The sequence below is a fragment of the Urocitellus parryii genome, chromosome 3, assembly GCF_045843805.1.
Source record: "Urocitellus parryii isolate mUroPar1 chromosome 3, mUroPar1.hap1, whole genome shotgun sequence".
Taxonomy (NCBI): domain Eukaryota; kingdom Metazoa; phylum Chordata; class Mammalia; order Rodentia; family Sciuridae; genus Urocitellus; species Urocitellus parryii.
Genome location: NC_135533.1, coordinates 162361470 through 162389394, shown reverse-complemented (window position 1 = coordinate 162389394; position 27925 = coordinate 162361470). Strand labels below are relative to the sequence as shown.

General features: G+C 41.8%; 1 protein-coding gene across 5 annotated transcripts in view; it reads right to left on the bottom strand.

The window, feature by feature from the left end:
* The window catches only part of Magi1 (membrane associated guanylate kinase, WW and PDZ domain containing 1), a 614610-nt gene that overhangs the window by 90015 nt on the left and 496670 nt on the right, over window positions 1-27925 (bottom strand). For all 5 annotated transcript variants that reach the window (XM_077795606.1, XM_077795607.1, XM_077795604.1 and 2 more), the window contains exons 4-6: window positions 24913-25119; window positions 17976-18177; window positions 9329-9411 (exon numbers count right to left, since the gene is read on the bottom strand). In XM_077795606.1, the coding sequence (XP_077651732.1) occupies window positions 9329-9411; window positions 17976-18177; window positions 24913-25119 (492 nt within the window). The remainder of the gene's footprint in view (window positions 1-9328; window positions 9412-17975; window positions 18178-24912; window positions 25120-27925) is intronic.

Genomic DNA, 27925 nt, shown 5'->3' with positions numbered 1-27925 from the left:
GGGTCACAGACTAGAAATGGGTGCACAGAAAGGTGGCCACTCAGTAGGACCCTTTCTTCCCCCCTTTTTTCTTTATATGTGGTACTAGGGATTGAACCCAGGGGCATTCGACCACAGAGTCCCACCCCCAGCTCTTTTTGAGACAGGATCTAACTTGTCCAGGATGACCCTGGCTTTGACCTTGGACTTCCCTTGCCTCAGCCCCCGGAGTAGCAGGGATTATGGTGCACCACTGTGCCTGATCAGTAGGACTCTTTGGTATGCATGAATTTTCATTCAGCTGAGATGGCGAACACTTATGACAGGTCTCATGTGTGTGGGGAGGTGGGAGGGAGGCAAGATCATTAGTTTGGTTATAATCAGGCTGAGTCTGAAGTCTCTTGGAGACTACCAGTTGGCATTATCAATCAGGCAGATTAAAACCCTAGCCTGGAGCTCAAAGGCAAGGTCTGAGGCTTCTAAGAGAACTAGCTGCAGAGAGCAAGGACCAAAGGAGTAATTAATACACCAAAGATCAAAATCCCACACTCAAAATGGAAGAACATTAAACCTTCACCATGATTAAGTATGAAGCCATACCACAGCATGGCATCTATACTGCAGAGAGTAGAAACATTTGTAACCAATAATGGTTACAAGTGATAACATATAAACAGCAAATATCTAAACAAGTACCCAAGGCAGCCTGATGTTCACTGGCAAGAGAAGAAGCAAAACAAAATTTATCATCCTCTGATGACGCAGTTATCAGGTTTGTATGCACACACACACACACACACAAACATATCTATTTATAGTAGAAATAGAATATATAAAGTCTAATGCTGAAAGTGGAGTTGTGAAGCTAACTGCATGTGCTAGGGATACACACTTGGGCTAAAGGAAATTACATTAATTTATGAAATGGTAAGAATTCTAAGAGTTAAAAATAACAAAACTATTCAGGGACTCTTCTCAGTACTTTATTCCACTAATAGTTTTTTTTTTCCTCAGTAAAAGCTCTTGCAGTCATTTGTCATCTACAAAATTATATTAAGAGGCATTTTATACAATCCTACTGTAGCTACAATGCATTCTGTCATTGAAAACCCTATGTAGAGTTGTAAATGGCTTTCAAAATCATCAGTCTTCAAATACAGATGAGATGCGGTTCCATGTAGTTACACGGTTGAACGTGTTTTATGTTCTAATCCTTGAAAATTAGTCACTTAACTATTCTATATTAAACAGAATCTTTGAATAAGCAGGACATTCTATTGTCCCCAGAGCATGAAAAAAAAAATAAATAACAGAACTGATCAGACTTGCTTCACTCCTTCAGGAATGGAACTAAATAACAAAATAAGCAAGTCGCTCATGCCTAGGTTAGCAGGACATGCATTTCCATTTGAAGTCACCGAGATAAACCTGAATGTAAAATTCCATGTTCATTCCAGGGGATCTGCAAACCATGTATAATGGGAAGATCTTGGAGTACAAGTTTTCGACAAGATGCATCCTTTAAAATACTGGCTTGCATTTTCAAACAAACCTCAGATTTATATACACAACAATTCTGCACTATAGAATGAATTAATAGTTCTGTTATCTTACGGAAAAATATGTGCTGAATAATTATACTGCTAATGCAAATGCCAGAATTGAATAATGAGGAACAAAACCATTTCCCTTTCAAAAAGTCCACAACAAAAAGCAATTTTGGTAGAGCTCGGGAGAGATTTCTAAGTACTGCTAAAAAGGGTACAAATTTGCTGTGTCTTAATTTTTTTTTCCATTTTGGAGAAGTAATTATAAACCCCAAAGTTTTGAAACAAACTTTTTTAATGAAAACTTTCACAGGCAGTTACTTTGATCCTAAGATGAGCAGTGAGATTGGAGGCTCTAAGTAACATCTCAGCCTCTTTCTCAGAGGACACATTTTGCAGACAGTATGAGGAAGTCAAGTGGAAATGCCCAAGCATGTCAAAATCTGCTCCCCTCCCCCCCAAATTGGGGAAATAACAGAATTATCAAACAAGGAGCACCCATAGAGCTCCTGAATTTTTTTCCCCTAAGATTTTTGTACCATAGGGTGATGGTGCAGTAGGGCTCACTGATCAGCGCACTGCAGGTGTCTATATGCTCAGAGAATTTCTGAGGTCTTTACCAGGCCCCTGAAGGCAGAAGAGGTATGTGCCAGCATAGGAGGTATCCAGTGCAGATACCTCATTGGGTACCTTTGTTTCCTGGCTGAACTGAGGTTCTGTTTCCAATGGAGATAAGACAGTACATCTCCTTTGTATATAAAGGATTGTTGTTTAAAAAAAAAAAACCTACTCAATTTCCTCCTGTTTTGGTAAACTCAGTACATTTCCTAGAAATGGCGTTAACTTATTAACCCAGGGCCTTATGCATGTTAAGCAAGAGTTATACCACTGAGCTATCAGTACTTTTTAAAGATGTTATTTTGTAACAGGGGCTTACTAAGTTGCCCAGACTGGTTTGGAACTTGCGATTCTCCTGCCTCTTGTCTCCTGAGTGGCTAGGGTTATAGGCATGTGCTACTGTCCTCAACTTCAAAACTGAATTACCTTTTCAAAGCTCGATATTAAAAACAGATTGAAGATCTTCCAACATGGCGGCCGGCGAGGAAGCAGCGACTCCAACGTCTCCACTTTAACGGGATATGAAAGACTCATCGAAACAGCTGCAGCCTAGCTACGGAGGAACTTCTAGCATAACTTCCTTAAGAGGAGAGCTGCCGTGAACTGGTAGGTTTACTCGAAGTGACAGGTTGCCCCAGAGAAGTGGATCTTGGAAGGCCACGCGGGCACAGAGGGCTAGTCCCCCAACCATCAGCCGCTCCGGCAGGCGGCTCCCCCTGGAGGCCTAGCTCTCGCCCTGGGAGAAGCGGCCCCACCCGCCCGGTTTCTAACCAGGTGGCCTCAGCTACCTGGAGATAAAGGTGCCCCCGTGGCGGGTGCAGAAGTTAAGTCCTGCAGACGCCAGCCACCTTTGCAACCCACGGGATCCCTGAGCGGCTTGGCCCGCCCCGCCCGAACCGGCAGCGGGTGCAGAAGTTAAGTCCTGCAGACGCCAGCCGCCTTTGCAACCCGCGGGATCCCGGAGCGGCTTGGCCAGCCCCGCCTGAACCGGCAGTCCTCCGCCATCCGGGCTCCCCCGGGAGGCCCAGCTCTCGCCCTGGGAGAAGCGGCCCCACCCGCCCGGTTCCCAACCACGCGACCACAGCTACTCGGCGATAAAGGTGCCCCCGCAGCGGGTGCAGGAGTTAAGTCCTGCTGATACCAGCCGCGTTTGCAAGCCGCCGGCACCCAGTGCGGCTTGGCCCGCCCCGCCTGAACCGGCAGTCGGCCTCCACCATCCGGGCTCCCCCGGGAGGCCTAGCTCTCGCTCCGGGAGCAGCCCCCTGCAAGCTAGGCGAACCTTCGACCCATCGGGAGGTTAGGCCCAGCAACCTGCGGAGTGATAGAGGTGCCCCTCGTGCCTGCTGGGTAGGCGGACCTTTGACCGACCAGCAGAGCAGACCTAGGGCCTGCCAGCGTGGTAGACGGATCACACCAATTGGAGGAGGATCACAGCCACTACATGCCCTGCAAGGGTGATTATTCAACTATACAAGAGCAATATAAATAAATAGAGGGAAAATTTCAAAACACAACAGTTTCACCAAGCAGAAAGAAACGCCAGCAGTATGAAAAGACAAGGAAAGAAAGGACCACAGGCAATGCAGGTCAACTCAACTTTAGAAGAGGTAATAGGTGCAACAGATGGAATGTCAGATAGAGAGATCAGGATATACATGCTTCAGATGATCTGGAGTCTCAAGGAAGACATGAGACAGCAAAATCAGATAATGAAAGATCACATTGACAAACAAATCCAGGAAGTAAAAGATCAATTTCACAGGGAGATAGAGGAAATAAAAAACAAACAAATAGAAATACTAGAAATGCAGGAAAAAATAAACCAACTTAAAAACTCAATTGAGAATACTACCAGCAGAGTAGATCACTTAGAAGAGAGAACATCAGACAATGAAGACAAAGTATTTCAACTGGAAAAGAACATAGACAGCTCAGCAAGTCTGCTAAGAAACCATGAACAGAACATCCAAGAAATATGGGACAATATCAAAAGACCAAATTTAAGAGTCATGGGGATACAGGAAGGCACAGAGCTCCATACCAGAGGAATACACAGCCTATTCAATGAAATAATACGAGAAAACTTCCCAGACTTGAAGAATGAGACAGAATCCCAAATCCTAGAAGCCTACAGGACGCCGAATGTACAAAACCATAAGAGATCCACACCTAGACACATTATAGTGAAGATGTCCAACATACAGAATAAGGAAAGAATTTTAAAAGCTACAAGGGAAAGGAAGCAGATTACATTTAGGGGTAAACCAATCAGGATAACAGCTGATCTCTCAACACAGACTCTGAAAGCTAGAAGATCCTGGAATAACATATTTCAAACACTGAAAGAAAATGGGTTCCAACCAAGAATCGTGTATCCGGCAAAATTAAGCTTCAGGTTAGAAGATGAAATTAAAACCTTCCATGATAAACAAAAGTTAAAAGAATTCGCAGCTAGAAAACCATCTCTTCAAAAAATCCTTGGCAAAACATTGCAGGAAGAGGAAATGGAAAATAACATTGAAAACCAACAATGGGAGGTAGGACAGTAAAGGGGGGAAAGTAGTCAAAGAGGATAACAAATCAGGTTTAGTAACATCAACAAACAAATATGGATAGAAGTACAAACCATATCTCAATAATAACCCTAAATGTCAATGGCTTAAACTCACCAATTAAGAGACACAGGCTAGTAGAATGGATCACAAAACAAGACCCAACAATATGCTGTCTACAGGAGACGCATCTGATAGAAAAAGATATCCATAGACTGAAGGTGAAAGGTTGGGAAAAATCATACCACTCATATGGACAGCGGAAACAAGCAGGCGTGTCCATACTCATATCTAATAAAATAGATTTCAAGCCAAAGCTAATCAAAAGGGATAAAGAAGGACACTTCATACTGCTCAAGGGAACCATAAACCAACAAGACATAACAATCATAAATATATATGCCCCAAATAATGGTGCAGCGGTGTTCATCAAGCAAACTCTTCTCAAGTTCAAGAGTCTGATAGACCACCATACAATCATCATGGGAGACTTCAACACACCTCTCTCACCACTGGACAGATCTTCCAAACAAAAGTTAAACAAGGAAACTATAGAACTCAACAACACAATTAATAACCTAGACTTAGTTGACATATATAGACTTTACCACCCAACATCAAGTAGTTACACTTTTTTTTCTGCAGCACATGGAACCTTCTCAAAAATAGACCATATATTATGTCACAGGGCAACTCTTAGACAATATAAAGGGGTAGAGATAATACCATGCATCTTATCTGATCATAATGGAATGAAACTGAAAATCAATGATAAAAGAAGAAAGGAAAAATCAAGCATCACTTGGAGAATGAACAACAGGTTGCTGAATGACATATGGGTTATTGAAGACATCAAGGAGGAAATTAAAAAATTCCTAGAGTTAAATGAAAACACGGACACAACATATCGGAATCTATGGGACACATTGAAAGCAGTCCTAAGAGGAAAATTCATTGCTTGGAGTTCATTCCTCAAAAAAAGAAAAAACCAACAAATAAATGATCTCATACTTCATCTCAAAATCCTAGAAAAAGAGGAGCAAAACAACAGCAAAAGAAGTAGAAGGCAAGAAATAATCAAAATCAGAGCTGAAATTAATGAAATTGAAACAAAAGAAACAATTGAAAAAATTGACAAAACTAAAAGCTGGTTCTTTGAAAAAATAAATAAAATTGACAGACCCTTAGCCATGCTAACGAAGAGAAGAAGAGAGAGAACCCAGATTACTAGCATACGGGATGAAAAAGGCAATATCACAACAGACACTTCAGAAATACAGAAGATAATCAGAGACTATTTTGAAGCCTTATACTCCAATAAAATAGAAGATAGTGAAGGCATAGATAAATTCCTTAAGTCTTACGATCTGCCCAGATTGAACCAGGAGGATATAGACAACCTAAACAGACCAATAACAATAGAAGAAATAGAAGAAACCATCAAAAGACTACCAACTAAGAAAAGCCCAGGACCGGATGGGTATACAGCAGAGTTTTACAAAACCTTTAAAGAGGAACTAACACCAATACTTTTCAAGCTATTTCAGGAAATAGAAAAAGAGGGAGAACTTCCAAATTCATTCTACGAGGCCAACATCACCCTGATTCCGAAACCAGACAAAGACACTTCAAAGAAAGAAAACTACAGACCAATATCTCTAATGAACCTTGACGCAAAAATCCTCAATAAAATTCTGGCGAACCGGATTCAAATACATATCAAAAAAATTATACACCATGATCAAGTAGGATTCATCCATGGGATGCAAGGCTGGTTCAATATACGGAAATCAATAAATGTTATCCACCACATCAATAGACTAAAAAATAAGAACCATATGATAGTCTCGATAGACGCAGAAAAAGCATTCGACAAAGTACAGCATCCCTTTATGTTCAAAACTCTAGAAAAATTAGGGATAACAGGATCATACCTCAACATTGTAAAAGCAATATATGATAAGCCACAGGCCAGCATCATTCTGAATGGAGAAAAATTGAAGGCATTCCCTCTAAGATCTGGTACAAGACAGGGATGCCCTCTCTCACCACTTCTGTTCAACATAGTCCTCGAAACACTGGCCAGAGCAATTAGACAGACGAAAGAAATTAAAGGGATAAAAATTGGAAAAGAAGAACTTAAATTATCACTATTTGCAGATGATATGATTCTATACCTAGCAGACCCAAAAGGGTCTACAGAGAAGCTATTAGAGCTAATAAATGAATTCAGCAAAGTGGCAGGATATAAGATCAACACGCATAAATCAAAGGCATTCCTGTATATCAGCGACAAATCCTCTGAAACGGAAATGAGGACAACTACTCCATTCACAATATCCCCCAAAAAAATAAAATACTTGGGAATCAACCTAACAAAAGAGGTGAAAGATTTATACAATGAAAATTACAAAACCCTAAAGAAAGACATAGAAGAAGACCTTAGAAGATGGAAAAATATACCCTGCTCATGGATAGGCAGATCCAACATCATCAAAATGGCGATATTACCAAAAGTTCTCTATAAGTTCAATGCAATGCCAATCAAAATCCCAGCTGCATTTCTTGTAGAAATAGATAAAAGAATCATGAAATTCATATGGAATAATAAAAGACCCAGAATGGCAAAAACAATACTAAGCAGGAAGTGTGAATCAGGCGGTATAGCGATACCAGACTTCAAACTATACTACAGAGCAATAGTAACAAAAACAGCATGGTACTGGTACCAAAACAGGCGGGTGGACCAATGGTACAGAATAGAGGACACAGTAACCAATCCACAAAACTACAACTATCTTATATTTGATAAAGGGGCTAAAAGCATGCAATGGAGGAAGGATAGCATCTTCAACAAATGGTGCTGGGAAAACTGGAAATCCATTTGCATCAAAATGAATCTGAATCCCTATCTCTCGCCTTGCACAAAAGTTAACTCAAAATGGATCAAGGAGCTTGATATTAAATCAGAGACACGGCATCTGATAGAAGAAAAAGTTGGTTATGATCTACATACTGTGGGAGCAGGCTCCAAATTCCTCAATAGGACACCCATAGCGCAAGAGTTAACAACTAGAATCAACAAATGGGACTTACTCAAACTAAAAAGTTTTTTCTCAGCAAAAGAAACAATAAGAGAGATAAACAGGGAGCCTACATCCTGGGAACAAATCTTTACTCCACACACTTCAGATAGAGCCCTAATAACCAGAATATATAAAGAACTCAAAAAATTAGACAATAAGACAACAAGTAACCCAATCAATAAATGGGCAAAGGACCTGAACAGACACTTCTCAGAAGAGGACATACAATCAATCAACAAGTACATGGAAAAATGCTCACCATCGCTAGCAGTCAGAGAAATGCAAATCAAAACTACCCTAAGATACCATCTCACTCCAGTAAGATTGGCAGCCATTAGGAAGTCAAACAACAATAAGTGCTGGAGAGGATGCGGGGAAAAGGGCACTCTTGTTCATTGCTGGTGGGACTGCAAATTGGTGCAGCCAATTTGGAAAGCAGTATGGAGATTTCTTGGAAAGCTGGGAATGGAACCACCATTTGACCCAGCTATTCCCCTTCTCAGTCTATTCCCTAAAGACCTAATAAGAGCATGCTACAGGGACACTGCTACATCGATGTTCATAGCAGCTCAATTCACGATAGCAAGATTGTGGAATCAGCCTAGATGCCCTTCAATAGATGAATGGATTAAAAAAATGTGGCATTTATACACAATGGAGTATTACTCTGCATTTAAAAATGACAAAATCATAGAATTTGGAGGGAAATGGATGGCATTAGAGCAGATTATGCTAAGTGAAGCTAGTCAATCTTTAAAAAACAAATACCAAATGACTCCTCTGATATAAGGGGAGGAAACAAGGACAGGGTAGGGACGAAGAGCTTGAGACGAAGATTTTCATTAACAGGGTTGAGAGGTGGGAGGGAAAGGAAACGAGAAGGGGAATCGCATGGAAATGGAAGGCGATCCTCCGGGTTATACAAAATGACATATAAGAGGAAAGGAGGGGTAAGACAAGATAATTCAAATGGAAGAAGTGATTTACAGTAGAAGGGGTAGAGAGAGAAAAGGGGAGGGGAGGGGAGGGGAGGGGGGATAGTAGAGAATAATACAGACAGCAGAATACATCAGACACTAGAAAGGCAATATGTCAATCAATGGAAGGGTAACTGATGTGATACAGCAATCTGTATACGGGATAAAATTGGGAGTTCATAACTCATTTGAATCAAACTGTGAAATATGATGTATGAGGAACTATGTAATGTTTTGAACGACCAACAATAAAAAAAAAAAAAAAAAAAAAACAGATTGAAGCTGGGAGTGGTGGCTGTAATCCCAGTGGCTTGGAGGCTGAGGCAGGAGGATTGCAAGTTCAAAGCCAACCTCAGCAACTTAGTGAGATCCTAAGCAACTCAGTGAGACCCTGTCTGTAAATGTAATACAAAGGCGACTGGGGATGTGGCTCAGTGGTTGAGCACTCCTGGGTTCAGTCCCTGGTACCAAAAACAAACCAACCACACTGGACCTTTGGATCACTCTTTCAAGTCTGCTCTTGTGGACAGGCCCCCAATTCACCTGACCCAAATCTTCTGAGAACTTACCATCATCCTCACACTCTTCTAGAGGCTTCTGCTGTTTGTTCAGGCACCGAGGGTCTAACCAAGACGTTGTTTTTGTGTTATGGCTGCAATGCACAAATGAAAGCCAAGAAATTCATGTTAAAATGGGGTTAAGAAAAAAGTCCACCGACAGAAGAAGTACCCACGCTTGACTATTTGCTCTTCAACCAGAACAAAGACCCTTTTCAATAGCAAACTTATTTTAAATGGGTCTCTGACTTAAATCTAGGATGCTGGAATTCACAGAGAAGTCCGCTACTTCACTCCTGAGGGATGCCCACGACTGTGGGAAAGGACCCCGATTCACACAAGGGGCTCAAACCCACGCATACACATAAGTCGTGACAGCGTCCTAAGTTAGGTTCTCGATACACGGAAGGCAACCCCTAATTATCCATTGTAAATAGAACCTGGGCCACCCAGACAAAGTGTGGGGATGCTACACATGCTGCCCCAGCACCTTCTGGAGGGTCCAAGCCCAGCCGTGCAGGATGTCTTTCAACAGTGACCAGGGCCTTCAGCAGCTGAAAGGGCAGACACATTCTCAAGGACACTGGCTTTCACGCACGTTAGAGACCTCGCCAGCTGGGTGTGGTGGCACAGGCCTATAATCCCAGCAACTGGGAGGCTGAGGCAGGAGGAATTCAAAGTCAGCCTCAGCAACTTGGCAAAGGGCCTAAGCAACTCAGAAAGACCCTGTCTCTAAGTAAAAGGGCTGGGGAGGGGGCTCAGTGGTTAAGGACCTCTGGGGTCAATCCCTTGTTCCAAAAAAAAAAAAAAAAAGTCACCAGCACAGTTGGAAGAAGTTTGCCTTTGTGTTTCCCAAAGCAGAGCAAGGAGCGTTCTGTTTGAGGACCCAGTATTGTGCAGCTAAGTGGTGGGACAAGTCTAATAGTTCTGGCTACAAACCACAAAAGAAAACAAGAAATTCAAAAATTTTTCTTTTTCTTTTCTTTCTTTTTTTTTAATGTTTAGGCAGCAATCTCAATTTTTTTTTTTTGAAGTTTGAAGTTTAGGCTATAGACATGGAAGGATGGGAGTGTCTAAGTATTGCTAGGATGTAGACATAAAATTAATACTCATATAATCTTTTATCTTGCAACCGTGGTGAACTCAAAGAATCTTTCTGAGTACAGTGTTTTGTAATTCTCTTCCTAATCCTGTGATCCATACAGAGGGTCAGTTTTGTTTCTTCCTTTGTAATCTCATTGGCTTTTAATTCCTTTCCTTGGTTTATAAAACTGGCTAGAGGTTAGGTAAGATTTTTTAATTTTTTTTTTTTTTTTAGCTGTAGGCAGACACAAGACCTTTATTTTACTTATTTATTTTTATGTGGCGCTGAGGATAAACCCAGTGCCTCACACATGCTAGGGGAGCGCTCTACCACTGAGCCACAGCCCCAGACCCTCTTCAGTATGATTCTGAATAAGAGTGATGAGTGTTGAAATCCTTGGCTTGTTCTTAAACATGCAGGAAGTATTTCTTCTTTCACTATTAAGTATAATGGTGATTATAGATTTTCATGTATGCTTTTAATCAAATCAAGAAAATTCCACTATTAATTTTACTGATAAGTTTTCTTATGAATGCTCAGTGTTGTAAATGCTTTTCCTGTGTTAATGTGATGATTTGATTTTTTTTCATTAGACTATTAAAATATAGTGTGCATTTTATTTCATTTCATTTTTACTGAAGATCACTTGGCTTTACACATGCTACTGACCCAGCCCTACATATTATAATAACTTCTCTTGGTCATAGGAACAGCGTGTCTTTTTTTCTGGTTGGGGCCAGGGATGGAAGATACCGCGGATTGAACTCAGGGGGCACTCAACCACTGAGCCCCATCCCCAGCCCTATTTTGTATTTTATTTAGAGACAGGGTCTCACTGAGTTGCTTAGGGCCTCACCATTGCTGAGTCTGGCTTTGAACTCATGATCCTCCTGCCTCAGCCTCCCGGGCTGCTGGGATCACAGGCATGCACCACTGTGCTGGGCAGGTATAATGTATCTTACTAAATATTGTTGGCTGATACTTGTTAAGGACTTTTGTACATATATCTTTTTTTTTTCCTACTTCTTTGTTGAGCTTTAGAGTCAGAGAAATAGCAGTTTCACAAAATAATTAGGAAGGCTTCTTCCCCTTCTCTTTTCTGGGAGAGACTGTAGAAATGTGGTTCATTTTTCTTTATAGGATTAGTGGAATTCTCCAAGGAAACAATCTGGGCCTAAGATATCTTTTTCAGGAGTTTCAAAACTGCAGATTCATTTTTCTTCAGAGTTGGAGGTCTATTGGAATGACCTGTTTCACATTAAATGGGCTGCAGTGGTGTGCACTTCTTGAGGAACGGCTGCATTTCATCTAAGTTGTTCAATGTATGTGGGCAGGTTTGTTGGTGGAACCCTCTTATTTATTGGATATCTTCAGGGTCTGAGTGGTCCCCTCTTTCCTTTCTAACATTAAGGATTTTTGGATCTCATTATTTGGAATTCTTTTTTTTTTAGATTAAAAAAATACCATGTTTAAATATATATTTTTAGTTGTTGATGGACCTTTATTTTACTCATATATGCAGTGCTGAGAATCAAACCCAGTGCCTCACACATGCTAGGCACAGTGCTCTACCCCTGAGCCACCTCCCCAGTCCTTGTTTGGAATTTTTGCTAGAAATTCTGCTCTTGTAAATATTTTGATGAATTGGTTGTTTTGATTCCTTGATTTCCCCTTAGTTTTCTGTTTTCAATTGCATTGGTTTCTCTCTATGTTATTGCGTTTCTTTTGCTTATTTTGATTTACTTTTCTTTCTCTAGGTTCCTGAGATAAGAGTATATATAGATTACTGATTTTGCTCCTCATTTCTAATAGATGTGCTTACTGCTATAAATTGACCTCTCATCATTGGCTTAGCCCTGTCTCTCCTATTTTGATATGCTACATTTTCATTTAGTTCAAATTTTTTTTAAAAAAAATTTCTCTTTGAGATTTCCTTTTTGACTCACGGGCTCTTTAGAAATGTATTATTTCCTTCCTAAAACTTTGGAAAATTTCCTCCTTTATCTGATATTAATATGGCAACTCTGTAAGACCCATTTTTCTGTACCTTTTCTTTCAACACAAACTGTTAATACACAGAATAAATGTTTATAGGCAGCCTATAATTGGATCGTGTTTTTAAATCCACTTTGTGATTCTTTTAACTGATGTATTTAGTTTAATTAATATAAATATTCATGATGTTATGCCTTAAGTCTTCCACTGTTTTATTTTTTCAGGCTTCCTATGCTTTAATTGACTTTGGAGTTCCACTTTTATTTATTTATAATATTCTAAATATATTTTCTTTCTTTCTCTCCTCTTTCTCTCTTTCTCTCTTTCCCTCTTTCCCTCTTTCCCTCTTTCTCTCTTTCTTTCTTTCTTTCTTTCTTGTTTTTCATTTCAGGGATTGAACCCAGGGGTGCTCAACCCCTGAGCCACATCTGCAGCCCTTTTTTATATTTTAGAGACAGCATCACAATGAGTTGATTAGGGCCTCACTAAGTTGCTGAGGCTGGCTTTGAACTTGTGATCCTCTTGCCTCAGCCTCCCAAGCCTCTGGGATTATAGGCATGCACCACTGTGCCCAGCTATATTTCTTTTTATAACTCTTTAAATGGTTGCTTTTGTACATTAGATAACATATAAATATTAACATATCTTACCACAATCTAAGTAATAAGATATACTATATTACACTATATGTACACACTTAGTTTTACATATACTTGTATATATATTTAAGTGTATGTGTGTATATCTTATCACAATCTACTGGCATTACATTACCCTGGTTTGATTAAAGTATACAAATCTTTTCTCCACTGCATTTCTTTTTCTTTCCTCATTTATAATAAAATTGGGCTTGGGAACTACACCATTAGCTGGTAGCTCTGTGGTAGAGCTTGCCTACCATGTACAAGGTCCTGGGTCCACTCCCAATACCACAATAATAAAATGTCTAAAATGTTTTTTTCTACGTGCATTTAGAAAAAATATTAAGGAGTGTTATTTTTGCTGTAAACTTCAAATTTAATTAAGAAAAATCAAGAGGTGAAGAAAAATGTATCTAATTTACCTATATTTTTGCTTTTTCCATTGTTAGTTCTTCTATTCCATGTTCCAAGATTATTTTTTCTTTTAGAATTCTCTTTTACTTTAGAAATATTCTTTAGCCACTCATGGAGAGTAGCCCACAGTGACAGGTCTCAATCGGAAGGTATCGTGACTCCCTTCATTCTGTAGGATGTAGGATATTCCCACTAGGTGCAGAAGACTCTCCTTTCTGTTAGCATCTGAAAAATGCTGTTCCACTTCTGTTCTGGTGTGGATGTGAGGTGGCCCCAAAAGCTCACGTGTGAGACAGTGCAGGAAGGTCCAGAGGAGACATGACTGGGTGGTGAGAGCCTTAACCCAACCAGTGAATGGACCCCTGATGGGATTAACTGGGTGGTGGCTGGAGGAGGTGGGTGTGGCTGGAGGAGGGGGCATTGGGGGCGTGGCTTTGGGGTCTCTATTTGTCTCTGGAGAATGGAGTCTCTCTCTGCTTCCTGATCACCATGTGAGCTGCTTCCTTCCACCACACTCTCCCTCCAAGAGGTCCTGCCTCCCCTGGAGCCCCGAGGGATGGAGCCTGCTGTCTGTGGACTGAGACCTCGGAAACTGTGAGTCCTGAAATAAACCCTTCCTCTTCTATAATTGCTCTTGGCCGGTCTTTTAGTCACAGCAGCAAAAACACTGATAGAACAACTTCCTTCTGGCCCCTGTGGTTCCTGGGGTCTAAAGAGCTGTTCTTTGAACCGTTTTACTCCTATCTCTAAGTGTCACTCCTCTTGTTCAAGATCTTTGAGCTCTGATTTCAGGAATTTCACTGTGATGTACAGTTTTCTTGGTGTCGTTTCCTTGAGTTCATTCTTTTTGCACTCACCCAGCTTCCTGAATCTGCAGGTTGATTTCTTTTGCCATATTTCAGGAAATCTCAGAGATCGATTCTTCAAGCATCATCTCCCCTCCAGTCCCACCCACTTTCTTTTCCCCGGGGATTCTGAAGACAGCCAACTCTTTTGTCATTGAAGCTTTTATTCTCCGTTCCCCTCTCCCTAACTTTCTGTGTTGTTCATATTGGGTGATTTTTTTTTTGGGGGGGGTACCCAGGCTGCTTAACCACATCCCCAGCCTTATTTTGTATTTTATTTAGAGAAGGGTCTCACTGAGTTGCTTAGCACCTCACTGAGTTGCTGAGGCTGGCTTTGAACTCACAGATCCTCCTGCCTCAGCCTCCAGAGCCACTGAGATGACAGGCGGGCACCATTGCACCTAGCACATAGGGTGATTTCTAATTTGTATCTTCAGGTTCTCAGATTCTTTCCTGGCTCCTTTACATTCTTCTGTGGAGCAGCTCCAGGCTACTGAATCCATCTAGCAAGCTTTTCATTTTGGCTACTGTATTTTTTAGCTCAAACATTTCTATTCTGCATATCTTTGCTTTGCTCAGAATTTTTTCCATTTGTTTTAAGCATATCTATAATCGTTCACTGAAACATCTTTATAATGATGGCTTTAAAAGTTTTTTGTTCGCTGATTCTAACATTTCTTTCATCTTAGTATTGGCATCTACAGACTAGCTTTTCCCATTCAACTTGAGATCTTCCTGATTCTGGGTACGAGAAGTGATTTTCTTTATTGACCTGCAGATTTTGGGGTATTCCTTCACAGGACTCTGGACTTTGTACTTTAACTTTCTGGTTTTGTCCCTTTCCCTGACAATACTCCAGAGAAGAAAGAGGGGTGCTACCTATTCCTCCCATGTCCCCTGGCTCTCATGGACAGGGGGAAGGGGAAGGGGATCCTTGCCCCCCTGCACAGGGAGAGCAGTTCCAGCTCCCCAACAGGCCGTGGCGGGAAGAGGCAGAAATAGCTCACTGTTGCTCCCAAAGGGGCCTCCCTGACTATAGAAGGAGGGTGGCCTATCTGCCACTGGATGGAAGTGACAATCTTGCCCCTCCTTTGTGACTCTTCAGAGAACGCCCCAGTGAGAAGGAGCAGGTGACCTCTTCCTGCCAAATGGGGGAAGATCAGGTGCCCGCTCTCCCTCCCGCCAGTCCAGGTGCGGAGGGGGCAGTGCTACTGAGTCGCTTCAACCCGAGGATCAGCTTTCCATGGAGCCTTCTGAAAGCACATGGCAGGAAGGACGTTCTTCTGTCACGCAGACCCAGGGGAGAGGCCCAGGTTCCCAGCTAAACCACGGCTGGGGGTCAGGGGATGGATCGAGACCACAGGTCATTCTAAGTGTGGAACTAGGCAAATCACAGCTGAAGATGTAGCTGTCCTTGGAGGATGCCCGTCTGGTCCTGCGGCTGGAGAAAGCAGGTTTGCATCTCCATTGGTCTTCCTGGCCCACTGTCTACTTCAGCTCCAAGCTGTGGGTAAATGGAATCAAAAGAAAGCCCTGGAAGGCCTACCTGTGGCTCCTCTGATCCTTAGCTCCCGAGGTAGTCAACTGTATCTGTTTCTCTTATGTTTGTTGTCTATATGATGTCCAAAGTGGCTAAGTCCATGTTTGACTTCTGAAAACTTTTTAAAATTTGTTCTTTTTGGCAAACATGACCGTAGAGTATATTTAACATATTATACATACATGGAGTCTAACTTCCCATTCTTGTGGTTGGACATGATGTGCAGTTTCCCTGGTCGTGGGTTCACATAGGAACATAGGAAAGTTCTTTCCCTTCACTCCACTGTCTTTCCTGTCCCCATCCTCTCCCTTCCCCTCATTCCCCTTTGTCTAATCCAATGAACTTTTATTCTTCCCCTGGCTTATTGTGTGTTAGCATTTGCATATTAGAGAGAATATTCAGCCTTTGTTTTCTTGGGATTGGCTTATTTCACTTAGCATGACAGTCTCCAGTTCTATCCATTTACCAGCAAATTCCATAATTTCATTCTTCTTTATGGCTCAATAATATTCCATTGTGCATATATATCACATTTTCTTTATCCATTCATCTGTTGAAGGGCACCTAAGTTGGTTCCATAGCTTAGCTATCGTGAATCGAACTACTATAAACATTGATGTGGCTGTGTCACTGTAAGGTGCTGATTTTAGGTCCTTTGGGTATAAACCGAGGAGTGGGATAACTTGGTCAAATGGTGGTTCCATTCCAAGTTTTCTGAGGAATCTCCATACTGCTTTCCAAGGTGGTTGCACCAATCTGCAGTCCCAGCAGCCATGAGTGAGTAAACCTTTTCCACCATCCTCACCAACATTTATTGTAACTTATATTCTTGGTAATTTCCAGGAGTGAGATGAAATCTCAGTGTGGTTTCAATTTGCAATTCTCTAATTGCAAGAGATGTTGAAAATTTTTCATATATTTGTTGACTGATCGTATTTCTTCTTTCTGTGAAGTGTCTGTTTAGTTCCTTTCAAGCTTGACTTTTTAATGTTCTTTTTAATTCCAATATTTTGGATTTCTCCCAAACTGTAAAACTAGTACACACTTACATATACGCATATGCATAAAACAAGGTAGATCCAATTCTCATAAAATTTAACATGCTACAGAATGTAAGACACTTAAAAAGTCAATAATCTTGATGAATAATTTAGCCAAAAGTACAAATGGTATCTAGAATAATTGAAGAACTCTTAAAACTTAGCCATAAGAAAAGCACAACTGGGCTGGGGTTGTGCTCAGTGGTAGAGCACTGGCCTAGCATGTGTGAGGCACTGGGTTCGGTTCTCAGAACCACATATACATAAATGAATAAAATAAAGGTCCATCAACAGGTAAAAAAATATTTAAAGGAAAAAAAAAAAAGAAAACCACAACCCAATTAAGAAAAAATAAGCAAAGAATGTAATACTTTTAATGCCTAAACATTTTCTTTATATATTATAACATAATCTACGTACACTATAATTTAGTTGTCTAAACCTTTAGGGAAAATACTCCTCAAATTCCTAAGGTACAGTAATTAGGATATTTTGGCTATCATTATGATTTAGATATTAGGTATTCCCTACAATCTCACCTGTGAGACAGTGCAGGAAGGTTCAGGGGAGACATGACTGGGTTGTGAGAGCCTTAACCCAACCAGTGAATGAACCCCTGATGGGATTAACTGGGTGGTGGCTGGAGGAGGTGGGTGTGGCTGGAGGAGGGGGCATTGGGGGCGTGGCTTTGGGGTCTCTATTTGTCTCTGGAGAGTGGAGTCTCTCTCTGCTTCCTGATCACCATGTGAGCTGCTTCCCTCCACCACACTCTTCCTCCATGATGTCCTGCCTCCCCTCGAGCCCCGAGGAGTGGAGCCTGCTGTCTGTGGACTGGGACCTCGGAAACTGTGAGCCCCCAGATAAACTTTTCCTCCTCTACAATTATAAAAGTCAGTCTTTCAGTCAAAAGAGTGAAAAAGCAGACTAAAACACTAAACAGCTATCTTATTTTTATATAAAAAGTTGTTAAGTCGTATAAAACCATAACATCAGTTAAGAGCGATTTCGATTTAATTGATATCTGCAGCTCCCCAAGGAGAGGGTCGGGTAGGGGAATAAAGAGAGGGCGAGGTGGAGGTGGAAAGAATGGTATACTTTACTCTATAAAGTAGACTTCTCCATTTTCGGTATAGGCCATCTCCCAGTTTTGAGGCAGAGGACCTAGATTATCCTCTGCGGAAAGAGGTAGATGCTGAGGGAACTTCTGAGAAGGGTCCGTGATGGGAGCAGCAACGAGGCTACTATTCACAGGCGCAAGAGCTGCTTCTTGGAGAGGGTGCTCGTCCTGGTCCCCAGAATCGGCTGTTGGGTCAGGTCATGGGAAGAGAGAGAGAGAAAGAAAGAATAAGTACAAACACACTCAGCATCAGAACACAAGCCTGGGTTATGTGACACTGTGCACATTTCTTCTTAGCCCTCATCCTTCCCTGATCGCTGGCCATTAATTAGGACTTCTGTTTTGCTTTGACAAATGTTGGATAACATTCGAATGACCACTCTCGAGAGGTGAGGCTCAGTGTCGGACCACAGGAGCATGTCACTAGCAGGTTTGAGGCCCTAAATTCGACACACACATGCACACGCACACACACATGTATACATACACCCCAACAGAATTTATTTTACATATTAAGAAAGAGGAGCTGGACATGGTGGCGCACACCTGTAATCCCAGAGGCTTGGGAGGCTGAGGCAGGAGGATTGCAAGATGAAACCCAGCCTCAGCAACTCTTCGAGGCTCTAAGCAACTCCTTGAGACCCTGTCTCTAAATAAAATATAAAAAGGGCTGGGGATGGGCTTAGCAGTTAAGCGACCCTAAATTCAACCCACAGTACCAAAAAAAAGAAGAGGAGAAAAACATGGCAGATAATTCATCACTCACCGTCTCAGAAATGCCAGAGAAGAAGCCAATTAATAACTCAGACCCGAAAGACTCTTAGACCAAGCAGATCAAAACATGACTAAGACACACTCTCCTACCGTGGGTACTATTTGGATTGTGACATGAAAAAAAAAAAGTTCATGGTGAAAACACACAGATCCGGTGGCTTTTTTATAAAAGTTATCTAAAATACTTTTTTGGGTAGCTGCTGGCAAAGATCACAGCTGACACATGAAGCTGGAACGTACATAAAAGTTTAGGATATGGAGACAGCTCTACCAGTGAGTCAGAATGGAGCCTCTTTTAGAAAACCCAAGAGGCTGTTCCTGTGAAAACCAAGACAGTTCACCCCCTGCGGGGTGGCGTGTAGGTGGACTGCTGGGACATGGGTCTCCAAAGAAGGCTCTCAGTGCGTGAGTGTCCTGGCTTCCGATTAACGAGCCACATCCGGGGTGATGTCATCCAAGGGTCCACAAACAGCTCTGCGGACACTCTGGGGCTGAATTTTTATAGAAGCTGATGATAGGAAATGTCAATCTCCGTGGGCCTTGGCGACATAATCATCAGGGGATGTAGCGCTTTTCTATCTCCCGCCGTTCTTCTCTGATAGACATTCCTGCTTTGATGGCAAAAGCAGACTGGAGAATCAGAAAGGACTGTTTTCCAAGCTGTCTTCGATGAGGGTGCCCCAGGAGACCCCCGGGAACGAAGAGTCTCAAAAACAACCACACCTGCCCCAAATCCATGCCCTAGCCCACGTGGCCCAAGAAAACTGATTTAAACCTATCAACCTCCTCCTGGCTCCCAGCTACACTCTTTTCAATTAGGAGTACTGTATCTTTTTTTTTTTTTTTTTTTTGGTAGATGGAAACAATACCTTTATTTTGTTTATTTTGTTTATTTTTGTGTGTGTGGTGCTGAGGATGGAACCCAGTGCCTCACCTGTGCTAGGCAAGCGCTCTACCCCTGAGCCACCACCCCCACCCTTTGTTTTGGCCTCTGATGGTCAAGTTCAGGAACACGTGCTGGATGCAGGGTGGACCCATGAAGGGGACATAGGGAAGTTCTGGCAGAACCGTCAGCCTCTGGATGCTGGGCTTATTTAACTGACAGGTTCTGAAGCTGGTGGCCACATTCCCAATGTAGGCAGTACCTACTGAAGAGTGAAACCAACACGGAGGAGAGCAGAGATGAAAGGGAGAATGTTCTCTAAGATCCAGGACTGAGCCTTTGATCCACGTCTGGAGTCAAGGTCACCCCTGTCCTCTTCAACTGCCTGGTTCCCCCCACCGAATCACACCTTCCCGCTTACACCAGTGTGAATGGGTTTTACGACTTGCATGAAAGAGTGCAGATTAGTAGGACAACTATAATTTAAATGAACAAGAAGGAAATTAGGCCAAAACCAAAGAAACCTTTGGAAACTACTCATCAACAACAAAATAAATCCAAAGCCTAGCCATGCTGAAAAGACCCACCCGTAATTCTGTAGAAGCCAACCTACACTCACTCATTTCTGATGTACCTTCTCCAGGGCACACTTTTCACCCTGAAGAGCACATAAGAATCGCCTGGAGAGCCTGTGAAAGTGCGTATTTCCGGCTCCCTACTCGAGAGAAGAGGCTTGGGATTTGTTTCCAAAAATGGGCTTTTGTAAAGCATCCTGGTGATGGAGATTCAGGAGACAGAAGCAGTATAGTCTGAGGAGAGGGATACAAAGAAGTCTCCAAAGAATGCAAAGGAACGTTCCTTGTGTGCAAAGTTCTGACTTTGGTTGGGGCTTGAAGTTGTCATGTTCTAGAAGCCATGGCCAAAATCATGGTTTTTGCTGGAAAGTGGACGGAAAGGGAGAATATCTTGCTCAGTGAAATAAGCCAAACTCAGAAACTCAAAGGTGAGAAGGGTGGGGGAGAGTGCTGGGGAGTGACATTGGTCAAATTATACTGTTATGCTGTGTGCTTGTAGAGTATGTGACAACAAATCCCATCATGATGTGCAACTCTAATGCACTCGTAAAAAATGTGGGGGGAAAAAGAGAACAAAAAAATCTCATTCTCTGATAGAAAACAGAAAGCACAAAAATAAGGTTCGAGTACACACAGGACAGACTCAAGAATCCATAGCCTTGGGGCCGGGTTGTGGCTCAGTGGTAGAGCCCTTGCCTCTCATGCATGAGGCCCTGGGATTGATCCTCAGCACCACATAAAAGTAAATGAATAAGATAAAGATATGGTGTCCATCTACTACTAATAAAAAAAATCCATAGCCTCGGTAATGGCTTTGACTTTGATACATGCTTGGATTTAAAAAAAAAAAAATCTTAGCCAGATGTGGTGGTGCTAGCCTGTCACCCCAGCAGCTCCGAAGGCTGCGGCAGGAGGATCTCGAGTTCAAAGCCAGCCTCAGCAAAACTGAGGTGCTAAGCAACTCAGTGAGACCCTGTCTCTAAATAAAATAGGGCTGGGGAGGTGGCTCAGTGGTCGCTTGCCCCTGAGTTCAATCCCTGGTACCCATCAGCCACAGAAATCTTTAATTCATGAAATATTTGGGAGCACTACTATCATCATCTAACCCAAGGTCGACAATGAATGAATGTGAGGAGTCAGGCAGAATGGAAGGTGGGAGGAGTCTAGATGGGACACAGGAAGCCTGGGCTCACCTACGGTGGTGTGACACACACTGTCACTCAATGTCCTCACCCGCGAACCCTCGAACTGCAGAGGAGGTACCTGAGTTGCTTCTCTCTCGAGATAACCAGGAGGTTCACCAGATACGTGTGAAAATGGTATGTAAACCATTAGGTGAACACAATGCCATTGTTATTAATAGTAAATCAGGAGTTTCTAAGCATCTTGTCCTCTCTGTCTCCCTGCCTGGCCCCAGAATGTTGGAAGTGACTTTAAGAACATTCCTGAGGCTTATCTTCAACTTGTAGATAGTTTTAGATTTGTGTGCCTCTTCCACTGTGCAAAAATCAATCAAAGTCTTTAGGGTCTGATAAGGTTAATTTAAAACACAAAAAAGCACACTGGATGTGCACACAGGTTCTGGAGAAGGACCCTCGGACACCCCCTCATGATAACATTAGAACTCTGGGGAAACTACTGGACCTCCCTGGCGTGCACAGAAAGAGCTTTGGAAAATGTCTGCCACATTGTACCAGAGAAACATTAGTTTTTGTGTTTGTTTTTTTTAAATATTTTTTAGTGGTAGATGGACACAATTCATTTATTTACTTATCTTTATGTGGTGCTGAGGATTGAACCCAGGGCCTCACACATGCTAGGCAAGCGCTCTACCACTGAGCCACAGCCCAGCCCATCATTAGCTCTTCTACGTATTTATTTATTTATTTTTGTACTGAGGATTGAACCCAGGGGCACTGAACCACTGAGCCACGTCCCCAGCCCTTTTTTATATTTTATTTAGAGACAGGGTCTCACTGAGTTGCTGAGGGCCTTGCTAAGTTGCTGAGGCTGGCTTTGAACCCCTGATCCTCCTGCCTCAGCCTCCAGAGTCAATGGGCCTACAGGCATGTTCCACCGAGGCCAGCAGGAAACAGCAGTATGTTGTTTAAAGTATCCTGATAGGTGTAACATTTTGAACAGGTCCACAGTATTTCTACCTTTAGATATGATTCTCATACCTTTATCATCGATGACCCAACCAGAGCCAACACCCCATTATGCTAATGCCACCCTGTGCACAAAACGGCTGGTAGATTGCTATTTAGAATTGTTCAGAATGCAAAATGCTTCGATCCAGCTACTTTCACACACATGTATGACATGTAACTGGGGGTATGAATTCTTCAAAGGAATCAGTATGAGGGGCTGGGGCTGGGGCTCAGTGGTAGGGGACTTGCCTAACATGGGGGAGGCACTGGGTTCAGTCCTCAGCACCATAAAAATAAATAAAATAAAAGTATTTGTGCCAACTACAACTAAAAAAAAAATAAGAAAACAATTAGTATGAGTTTATGGTATGATACAATGTCAGCTGGTGTCACTTTTATTTTGTGAGGGACATGCATTTAACATGTTCCTTACTATTGAGATGCACCGTCACAGGTATAGCTCAAAACTACTTCTCTTTCTGTTTCTTTTTTTGGAGGGGTGGGGTGGTTGGTGAGGGGGTAAGGTGGGGGATGGACTGCTAGGGACGGAAGCCAAGGCCTTTTCCATCCATGCAAGGCCTACCCCCTACCACGGGACCACAACACGGCCTAGGCCCTGTCTGTCTAATGCATCCTATTGGCACCTGAAGAGCACTGTGGAGAGTCACTTGGCTTTCTGTTTTGTGCAGAAATGAATGATCAGACTGATTTTAACAATCATGACCAAGGCCCACATTTTCTTTTTTCTTTGGTACCAGGGATTAAATTCAGGGGTGCTTAACCACTGAGCCACATCCCTAGCCCTTTTTATATTTTATTTAGAGACAGGGTCTCATTGAATTGCTCAGGGCCTCACTAAGTTGCTGAGGCTGGTTTTGAACTTGTGATCCCCTTGCCTCAGCCTCCCAGGCCACTGAGATTACAGGCATGGGCCAATGGCCTGGCTCTACATTTTCTTTTTTAGATGACAGGATTTCAAGTGAGGATTTTATGAGATCAGATGGTCTAAGGTATGGCTTCTAGAGACAGAAATGAACAGTGGTTAGAGATGGGACATTCGTCAAGATTTATGGTCAATGACCTCAACTTTGTCCTTGCTTTCTCCCAAGAAATCACCTTAGTACATAAGTACATGGCAAAATCTCAGAGAGATCCATGCCGGTTGTAGTCGTATTCAACAATAAAATACTTTTCCTGAACATTGTATCAGACTTGGTGACACGGGGGAAACACACGGGTCGACTGGTCTATCCAAGCACTGGGGCTGAGTCTACCCAAGCAGTGACCAAGTACGGTGACAAGAGAAAGGCCACTCTGACGGAGGAAACCGTGGATGCTGACAATGGATAACTTGTCCATAGCTACAGTTCTAACATATTAAAGAGAGAATTTAAATATAGGATAAAAATACAAAAAAAAAAAAATGAAGTGGTTTTCTCTAAGTCCCGTTATAGGCTAAAATTACTCCTGTGTTTAGGCAGTTGTTACATTTTGAGTTATTACATGAGGTCAAACTCTCACATAATGAAAAATGAGATTGAGTAGCTATGGATCGCTGCACTAACCCAAGACCACATACCCCAGAATCCAAATGGTACCACCTGGAGATGTGCGATACCTCAACTGCACAGCCCAAGCTGGACTCTGTCCTAGACAACCCCCCATAACACACAGCACGGCTAACCTTTAGGCACACAGCTCTGAGTATAGGTGTAAATATACAACGCATTCAGTCATATCTGCTACGTGATACAGAATGCATACACAGGATAGAACCCTAGACTATTTATTTTTCGTATTTTTCTTCCCCCTTTTAAGGTCCGCAGTAAAGTCTGCACAAGTTAGCTGAGCACAAGACATACTTCCAACATCTCTACTTAGAATAGTGTGAGAGAAGCAGATGCTGTCAGTTTAATGTCAGCTTAATGTCAACCAAATTCTCATATTTCACTTCACGATGACGAAGATGTTTCAAGGCCAAACTAAACATCAATGAACAAAGTGTAAAAAAATAATAATAATAAATATATCCTCTTTTGGAGGTGGGGGGCACACACTGGGGACACTCAACCACTGAGCCCCAACCCCAGCCCTATTTTGTATTTTATTTAGAGACAGGGTCTCCCTGAGTTGCTTAGGGCCTCGTTTTTGCTGAGGCTGGCTTTGAACTTGTGATCCTCCTGCCTCAGCCTCCGGAGCCACTGGGATCACAGGCGTGAGCCAAGGCGCCCAGCCTAAATATATCCTCCTGAAGAGAGAAAGACCGGGCTGATATTTCTCGATTGCTGTGTTCACACCTTTATCCCCAGCTCATTTCAGATAGTTGGGTGATGTCCAGATATTCCTGGACCGTGGTAAGTGGATGGAGGGATGGCCAGCCTCCTCCCCATGCACACTGCATGGCTGGGATTGGAATCTGGGCAAGCTGCTGACATGCTCTTGCGGAGAGCATCCTGGACCTCTGTCCTGGGGCGAGCCTTCCCACCTCCACCCACCTTGGCCACAAGGGTTACGAAGGGACCCCCGTGTGGCCTTTACCTGTAAAGCTACTGTTCATTTCAGGAACGTCATCCTCCTCCTCGGTCTCCGCGGGGACTATGCCAGCATTTTGCATGTCATTGTAGGACTTGGTGCGCTTCGGGGTCGACTGCTTGGAGCCAGACTGAAGGCTTTGCAAGGCATCCGTTGTGATCACTTTCCCACTGACTGGCTGGCTGGGAGGTTTGGGTGTCCCATAATAGTTTCCTAGGTGATGGAGAGACACATTTGCATGTTTCAGAAAGAATACTTTTTTTTTTTTTTTTGCAAGACTTCACATCCCCATCTCTCAGCGCATGAAATAAAATAAAAACCGGAAAACGAGACCCATTTCATTTCTGGGATGGGTTAGCGGAGACCGCCTTCCTTATCCAACTAGGTCAGGGTGATTGCAGGAGCAGAGAGGAGAAGCCACACTGTTTTGGTGCAAAGGAAAAAAATGAATGAACGCTAAAAACAAAGGAGGAGGCGCTGAATAGAAAAAAAAAAACAAACCAAAAAACAAAAAACAAAAAAAAACTTCCATCTTCATTACATTTGAATTTCAATTGGTCGTCTTTTGCTATATGGGCACCAGCATAATGCTTGAATCCGATTTAGAGTGAGCCTCACAGAAAATCAAAATTCATTACTGCCAGCACCCTTAGAGACCTGAAAAGTTGAGGTCACCTCCCCTCTTCAAGAGGGAACAGGGGCACTGTTTGAAAAGAAGGGCAGTTGAGTACCACGTGGCGCCTCTTCAAGTGAATGGCAGGCCTGACCCTCAGACCTGCAGGGTGGGAACAAACCCTGGCCGTGTTGTAACAGAAAACTGTCAATCACACCTCTAGAAACAGCCCATCTTCCCTTTACCCACCAAGTTTGGTTTATGGCTCACTACAGTGTGCTACGGCACCCTGACTGGTACATGAATTGGATTTTTGCTTTTTTTTTTTTTAATTTTAATGAACAAACATTTTTAATTTCCAATAGAAACATCTAATGAGTAAGTTAGATTAGCAAAATCAAGTTCGCCTTTAAAATTGAAGAAAAAACAGCAATACTTTAAAAAGGCTGATTGATCTTTAACAAAAAGCTTTAAACAACAGTTTTAGACAACAAAAAAAATTAAACAATGGAATAAATAATAGTGATGGTAGTGATAAGAGTTTCTTTTTGAAAACTCCCATTTAATCCCAGTGGCTCAGGAAGCTGAGGCAGGAGAGGATCCATTTCAAAGCCAGTCCCCGCAACTTAGTGAGGTCCTAAGCAACTCAGCAAGACCCTGTCTCTAAATAAAATATAAAAAGGGCTGAGGATGTGGCTCCGTGGTTGAGTGTCCCTGGGTTCAATCCCTGGTATCAAAACCAAAACCAAAACACACACACAAAAAGAAAACTCCCATTTCAAAGTAATACTACATCATCTACATGTCCAAATATGTAACAATGAATCCCATCATTATGTATAACTATAATGCAGCAATAAAAAAATATGGAAATATTAAATCTCATTATATAAAATCTCAAAAAAAATCCAAAGCAAATTATGTTTGTTAAAAGTTTTCTTAAAGAAAATACTAATTAAATAACAGACTGTTCCAATATGAACAAAATCATGAAGGTTGTTCATGAACAAAGTTTGAAAAGCCGAGTTTATAATCAATGATATTTAGCAACTACATGATAAAAGACATCGACATTAGAATTCCACTGATCCATTCAACTATTAAATCTTTCAGAGTAAGTCCAGGAAGATAGACAATAATACTGAATCCTTCAATAAATCCTGACCAATAATTGTAATTTGATGTTTAGTAAAGGAGAATTTATAGATACTAATAAAGCCTGTGTATGATATTTGTTCCCAATGGCCCAATGCCATTAGCTAAATCAAGCACCTCAATATATAGACATTTTATAAGCACTTAAAAAGGCAAAGAAAAAAAAAAAGAAGAAAGAAATAGAAAAAAGAACAAAAGACAAAAGTTGGTCTCCATGAGACCTAGAGATGATCATTTGTTTCTATCCAACATTATCCTCATAATTCTGCTTTTTCCAGAAGGCGTTTAATAATATCTCTTTAAGATATTTTTGAATTATCAAATTGATGAATATATATACAATGACTTTGTTTGAAAGTGGTTTAACAGTCCATATCAGCAAGGGAACTCTGAATATATACTTTTTTTTTTCTTTTATACCAGGAATTGAACTGGGACACTCAAATGCTGAGCCCCATCCCCAGTCTTTTTTATATTTTATTTAGAGACAGGGTCTCACTGAGTTGCTTAGGGCCTCGCTAAGTTGCTGAGGCTGGTTTTGAACTCGAGATCCTCCTGCCTCAGCCTCCCGAGCTGCTGGGATGACAGGCATGTGCCATCGTGCCTGGTTGAACATACACATTTTTAAAACCTAGTAGACTGAAAGGGGGCCATGTGTAAGTCTGGAGGATCCCAGGTAGGCATCTGGTAAGCACATTTGGGTCAATCACTAGGACTTTTTTTTTTTTTTAATAGAAAGTGATCTATCAATTTCTTAAAAAAAAAAAAAAAAAAAACTTCTTTAAGATCTCCAACTTGCAGGATCAGGAAGTAAGAAGAAAGCTTGAAAAAAGTCACCCCTTATATGTTTTTTGGGGGGGCAATCCTCAGACAAGAAAGAATTGGTGCACATATGAACTAAGAAATCCACTTCACCTTGCAGTTGAAGGGATACAACCTTTTCATTCCCTGAAGACTACTTTATTGGCATTTAGGAAAGCAACACCATTTACTATTGAAAAGTCAACTTCCACAGTGAGTTAAAAAAAAAAGAGAGAGAGAGAGAGATAAAGATAAAGCCCTACTGAATTTAATTCTCAATCCCTCCCATCACTGATATATCAAAACACCACATCATTTTTAGAGTGAGATGTTAAACTAAGGCTAATGTCTAAAAATAAGAACCTAGTGGAAAATGTAACCAAAGCATGGGACTCTTTACTCATAATTTTATAATTATCATTTTATAATCCTATCACTCAGTTTCAGTGA